At 36.4% G+C, this 7,185-nt stretch overlaps 1 protein-coding gene across 1 annotated transcript; it reads left to right on the forward strand.

Moving 5' to 3' along the window:
* The first annotated feature begins 1,850 nt into the window (after positions 1–1,850).
* Positions 1,851–4,932, forward strand: LOC107749719 (putative P2Y purinoceptor 10). The gene is made up of 3 exons (XM_016564862.1): positions 1,851–1,936; positions 3,115–3,326; positions 3,803–4,932. The coding sequence occupies exons 2-3, from the start codon at positions 3,157–3,159 to the stop codon at positions 4,635–4,637; spliced, it is 1,005 nt and encodes a 334-aa protein (XP_016420348.1). The 5' UTR covers positions 1,851–1,936; positions 3,115–3,156; the 3' UTR covers positions 4,638–4,932.
* Positions 4,933–7,185: the final 2,253 nt, after the last annotated feature.

Below are 7,185 nucleotides of genomic sequence, written 5' to 3' on the forward strand. Positions count from 1 at the left end.
TTCCCATACAATTTGTTTACAGCCATTCTATAAAACAGAGGATGTTTGTACTGAACTTGAGAGTTAAAAAAATTGTATTAAGTCACTTTCTTCTCCTCCTGGCTTATATCCAACAGATTTTATACTGCTATTTAATTGGAGATATTTCCAAAAATCCCCTGTATCCAGTAATTTGAACTTGTCTTTCAACTCCTGAAATGAATAAGGTGCACTGTGCCCGTATTAATCATTGATTGTTTTTAGGCCTTTTTTAAACCAGTCCTTCCAATACACTGCACTATTTCACTGCATTGCGGTTCCCTTTCATGGGAACTTCGAACTGCGTCCTCTAGGGGTTATTAGATGGAGTAGTGATCGAAGGCTGTCAGAAGAGGATCTCCCTCGTCGTTACCCTTTTTAATGCTCTCTTTGTGCACAGGCCTCATCGCAGTTACTCATAACTCTGTTTCTGTATGGATTCAATAAAATAATTGTATACAACATTTTAATAAAAGAGACATTTATATTAAAACTACTGGATTTCCTAAGAAAATGCATATGCTGAAGATCTTTTCTTCAAATAACATCAGTGTTTACCTCAAAGTTAAAATTATCATCAAGTAAATATTTATATAGCTGGGCCACCTTTACATGTTTTTCTTTTATGACGCAAGTGGATCTGTTTTATTTTTGGTATGTGGTAAATAAAATGGGGTCAGTTTTACCTGCAGTCACCAAACTCAGTAAATATATTGTTCTCTTAGAACCGTAAAACTTTCAGAGTTACAGTCATTAGCTCCACCTAACAGGAAGTCAGCCATTCAGTATCCTGAAAGGTGTTTGGCTTGGCAAGGGGTTAAAGTATTGATATTAGTACTTATAATGACTTTCATTTATTAAATGCATAGTAGAACTGGGTGGAAGTTAAATATTTAATGAAGCAGTGCTAAATAATGCTTTATGCTGTGTTGCATACACTTTTGTCAAAGACATTTTTGATCTTTGTAGGGGTTCATTTTAATGATTCACAGATTGGACCATATCATTTGATGTGACTTACAACAAGAAAAGAAAGCCAAGATTGACATGTGAGAGGAACTAATACATGCCAAGTGCATTTACACTATGGCTATGTCACATTACTTAACTCCTTTTAAATTAACATTTTAGGCCTGTTATCAGAAAGATTTACAGAAAGACAGTTGAGCTTCTGAAGAACATTCAAAGGCAATTTACAAATGATAACAACTGGAGCAAATATGAGTGATTTTAAGTATATGTCGTAGGTGTTATAAGGCCAAAGGAAATAGCTGTTAGGAACTCTTCATAGTGTGGCTTCAGAGATTTTGTCTTCAGATGGGATCTTTTTGGTTTGGTTACATTATGACACATGGTGCAAGACGTCCCATCTGTAATCATAGCAATATAGTGAAAGATACCAAATTATGCATGTTTAAACTAATCATGTCCCTTAGCTAGAGCATGGAACTAATCAGGTCAAGGTCCTGGATTCAGTTCTTAGAGAACACTTATGCCTTGCATGAACTTTAATTTGGTTAACAGTGTCTGCCAAATTTGTAACCATTTAATGTAATTAGTAAAAAAAAAAAAGTTACCATTTGTTTGTCTGCTATTTCAGTTGTAATTTAGATTATCAGTACAGACACTGGCGTATGTAGGGTCATCTGCAGCCCTCATCACGCTATGTAACTTCAGAACTAACTGACTGCTATCAAAAACATCAGACATTCCCTGCATCAGAGATATGAATCATTTTCACTTTCCTGAGACGTCACAGGTTGTTTATACTTCTGGTGTAGCTGAAGAATAACATAGCAATTATAGGGCACGTCACATTCAGATAACTTCCTCCTGCTGCAGCAGGTTGCATTCTGTGCATGCTGGACTGGAAAGCACCAATAATACCGTACATGCAGACTTCAGCTCAGTCCAACAGGTAGGACCAACCGCATCGCACAGCAATAACAGCTCATTCTTCCTTTCTAGCCACACTTGAGACATGCCTGGATTAAGCAAACATGCAAGCAAACAAATGATAATGTGCTTTACGTTTTCATCTTAGAGGGGAAAAACAGGTAAACATTTAAATGTGTTGTTGTTGTCCTTGTATTTGATTAATTGTATATCACAAAGTTTAATTAAAGGTTAAAAAGCTCTTTTCAAAGTCAAATCATCATTGTATTATGTCTGCCCTATGTGGTGGAAGAAGAAACGAAATACATCGTCTCCTGGAGCCACAGAATGATTGAAGGACAGTTGCTTAAACATCTTAGTGGTAGAGTTTGCAACACATTTCTTATTTCACAGCAAGAAATAAAATGGCTCACACCAAAGAGAGCAATGAATTTGAATATTTGCATACTTGTGAAACCCGAGTTCCTCCATTTGTTCAGCATGTGCTTTCAGTTTTACAGCACACCCAGCTTTACTTGAGATACTGATTCTAAAGACCAAAATGTTGTAATATATATATATATATATATTAAAATCACTGTTAAATCCAAATGCTGGGTTGCAGATCCATTCAATGTGGAAAATAGTTACACAAAAAAAGCACACAAAGAGGTACATTTTGGGGAGTAAACTTGTAACCCACAGCCGTTACACAAACACTTCCTTCACGCTTACACAGGAAGGGAGTTGACAAATATCAAACTCGTGTTGGTCCGTGTAGGTGAATATAAGTTTTCACATAAAAGATATATATATATATATATTGTACCTCTTTACCTCTTGTACCATATATAAATGTACCTCGTTGTGTGCTTTTTTTGTGTAACTTTTTTCCACATTGAATGGATCTGCAACCCAGCATTTGGATTTGACAGTGATTTTAATATATATATATATATATATATTCTAATAAATATAATTTATAAATATAAAGTATTTTTTATATAAAAATGTTTACCTATTTTCTTTAGAATAAGTGACAGTTGCTTTGATATTTTTATTATCCAATGCAATAAAAACATTAATGTGTTCCTGAAGTATCTAAATACTTTTTGGGACAATTGCAAATGTATCTATAAGAAAATACCAAATATTGCAGCAATTACTCCATAGAATGAATTGGAATTTGTATTTTAAAGTTGTCTTCATTTCCTTCCACAGTGCTTTTCTACTGTCTACTGTAAATGAAATCGCAGTATCACCATGACGTTTGTGAACACATCGTGTCTAGTGGTGAACTGCTCCTGTTCCACTCACATGACTGGCTGGGAAACAACTATAAACCAGCTCTACACATACGTTTACCTGATTATATTCATCCCAGGCCTGCTGAGCAACACCCTGGCTCTTTGGGTGCTGTTTCGATTCATAAGGTCAGTATTTCATGGTTAATATAACGTCTAATTGTCATTATAGCATCTGTTGGAGAACCTTTATTATTATTATTATTATACTTTTTTATATACTGGAAACAGCCCCTGTGCTGAAGACACACTGTATATTTCATGATCTTTTTGCACAGTTTGTTCATTATGTTGGTGTAACATTATCATTATTATCATTATTTCCTAGTCACTCTGTTCAGAGGTGGTGCAATAGCTTTTGAACATTTTGACAGATTTAAAACATAAGTTGACAGGCCTGCTGGTAATATAAAAACAGTCACTACATAATTTCCTATTAAATCAGTAATATTTTGCCATTAACAAAATACCTTAATTCAGCTAATTGTAATTGTTTTAGTATTGATCAATAGTTCAGGAGAGTCTGGTTTTCTTAGAAGTATTTCATGAGGCCTGTTTAGAGTTGCAGGTTTATTCTAATGCTACGGATTTTCTTCGATTCACAGCAAAAAGACCAAAGCCATCATCTTCATGATTAACCTGACCATAGCTGACCTGGCTCATGTGCTGTCGCTGCCGCTTCGAATTCACTACTACATCCAACAAGACTGGCCTTTCGGCAACATGTTATGTATGCTGTGTTTTTACCTGAAATACCTTAACATGTACGCTAGCATTGTCTTTCTGGTGTGCATCAGCATTCAGCGCTGTGCTTTTCTCCTGCGGCCGTTCTGTGCCAGGAACTGGAAGTCACGCTATGACATCTGCATCAGTAGCGCAGTCTGGGTGGTGGTGGGGCTCTGCTGCTCGCCCTTCATTTTAATGAGGAGCAAATCAAATTCTGGAAATAACAGCACAACCTGCTTCAAAGACCTGCCCATGCGCAAGCTGGATGTACGCTCGGCCGTTTCCATGATGGTTGCTGCTGAAGTCTTGGGATTTCTCGGTCCGTTAATTATCATTGGTTTCTGTACTTACTTAATAGTGAACTCCTTGAGACAGAGGAACCAAAAGCAGCAGTCCACGGGTAGCACGAGAAAGGCCTTGCGCATGGTTAGGGTGTGCACAGGGGTCTTCCTCTTTTGTTTCGTCCCCTACCACATCAACTTCCTGCTGTACCTGATGGTAACCCAAAGCATTATAACAAACTGTGCAGCGAGTCAGGCCATCCGACTCTTCCACCCCATCTCTCTCTGCATAGCAAGCCTGAACTGCTGCCTCAACCCTCTCATCTACTACTTCCTGACCACAGAGTTCAAGCAGCAGCTGTCCCAGCACAGCAGCTCTGTGCTCAGGGGCCGTCTGATGAGCATGGAGAGCACATCTTCCTATAGGGAATGAGTCATGTGCATGCAATTCATCAACAGAGCATTATGATAAGGAACCATAAATGTGCCATAAACACTGAAGTCATGTAGTGTACAAATCTTGCCTTCAGACAGTGTACAAACTAAAGCCATTATTAGTCTCACGTAGCCAGAGCTTCAGACTGACAGCAGAAGATCTGGGAACCGTGGCCGCTTTGAATGGCAAGGCCCGCCCAAGAGGCCATATGATTGACAGATAAAGCAACCAATCAGGTTTCGTTTTGTGCCACGTCATTTTTAGGGGCGTGGAAATGTCCCTACAATAACAGACCGGTGTGTGTAAAACTCTTGGACGTATTTTAAAGATTCTATGCTGCGAAATTTAAATATTACACATACTTTTGAAAATCCGTTGATCCTGATAAGCGCTCATCGTCACAATTGTAAACACGACAGCTTTCTTCTTTCTTGAGGGGGTTTGGCGTCACGGCATCTTTGTTTCCAGGATTTTTTAACGTTAAAGAATGCGACACGCACGTCTCCCAGAATTCCTGTATAATTCAACCAATCCGATGACGACTTCGAAACTCCCGAAGTGTTTCTGATTTTGTGTGCCGTATGCATCAGACGTTCAGCCAACGGTGTGTGTGCATGACGTCTGAGGCTGAGGCTAATACATTATGTGCTATACATTGCTTGAACAAAAAGAGAGAAAATATAAAGCTTACAGTATAAACTGAAACGTTACGTCCAGCAAGTATTGTTTTGACCAAAACCACGGCCTTTCATGGCATAGTTGAAATATTTGAAGTTTAACAATGACAGCCGTCAAAAACAGACTAATATAAATGGAAGAAAAAAATAAACTTTCGACTGACTGCATGACAGAGAAATTTTTGTATAATGCAGACGCAGGATGAATGTCTCTCAGATGAGTGTCTCTCTCAACAGAACAAACTGATAGGAGTGAAAATGCAAAACTCAACTAAGCTTTAGCTGAACTGACTGGGCCAACTAAACACAAAGTCTAGAATAAGATTAAACACAAAAAGGAAATCAACACAACTGCATAGTCACAGATCTGTGGACATCTGAGACTGAGAAGGGACAAAAACTTCCAAAAGCAACATTAAAATTGAGATTCTATTTTCACGCCGTTTATGTGTAATTGTTGTTTACATTTGCTTTTGTATTATTGTATTGTACTCAAAACAAACGAGATTAAATATGTTCAGTATGATAATGTTTAGTAAATGAGATTAAGTATTTTTAATGATGCTCAGTTTAATACCTTTAATTGTAATATACACTTTAATAAAAAAATCATTCAACAGCAAGAGGTTTCAATGTCTCTACCTCATTTACACAAACAGGCAGCTATGGGATTGTTGTACGCATCTGTGTATTGAATTCATCTTTATTATTCAGTTCAATTTGCAATTTATATGGAAAAGAATAACAAGAACATTCACAAAACATTTCCATTTGTGCGCCATGAAAAAAGAAAAGAAAATAATGGTTTTGAATGACATGAGGGTGAGAAATTAGTTATTAGGAATTGTCATTTTGGAGTAAACTATCCATATCTCAGAGCTCCAAAATTACAAATATATTTAACCTAACATTTTACTTAAACAGCTGCAAACTTCAAACAGTACAGTGTGAGAATAACAAGAATGATTGTGAAAGCTGTGAAGTGATCTGGATTTCTGCATTGATTGTTCATAAATTGTTCATAAAACAATGAGTTTGTGTTTTGTTAACTCAAAAATTGGGTTAATAAAACACAAACAGTTTTATCTTTTGAATTTAACTGAATATGTTGAATAACCATTCACAGTACAGGGTGGAAAAAGTAAGAAATCCCTTGAATTTATTAACTTGTACATCCATTTTCTGAATTTTCGGTTTTCTGTTAACTGCTTATAAGAATTTCAATAATTTTTTGACATTCCCTCCCCACAAATCTGTTTCAGTTTGTCAGTATTTCTGGGCTGTCTTGATATCACAGCCCTCTTTAAGTCACGCCACATCATCTAAATTGGCTTAAAGTCAGGACTGAGGAAAACACATTTTATTCTTTTTCAATCAATTCTTTAGTTTAGTTGATTTTTATGTGCTGTACTGCTTGTTATGTCATTTATATATATATATATATATACATATTTTTGTTTGAGTGACTCGATATGTCTTTTGAAATGTATACTTTATGTTGTTTCTCTTTCTTATACACTGAACAAAATTATAAACGCAACACTTTTGTTTTTGCCCCCATTTTTCATGAGCTGAACTCAAAGATCTAAGACTTTTTCTATGTACACAAAAGGCCTATTTCTCTCAAAATCTACTTTCTGTAGCCAAAAATCACAAGGGGGATTAGTAAACACTGACTTATTATAATTTGTTCAGTTGCTTATCCAGTCAGTTTTAAAGGGGTCATGAAATGCATATTTACACATATAAGAAGTTACTCTACAATAATATGTAATGCGCATTGTTAATTTACATGAAATGTGATTAATATTGGATGATTTCATGTGCACACCCTTCTGTGTCAAATGTGTTGTTAGATCTGAGCTACT

Source organism: Sinocyclocheilus rhinocerous, unplaced genomic scaffold (genome assembly GCF_001515625.1).
Source record: "Sinocyclocheilus rhinocerous isolate Xijiao unplaced genomic scaffold, SAMN03320098_v1.1 scaffold2938, whole genome shotgun sequence".
NCBI lineage: Eukaryota > Metazoa > Chordata > Actinopteri > Cypriniformes > Cyprinidae > Sinocyclocheilus > Sinocyclocheilus rhinocerous.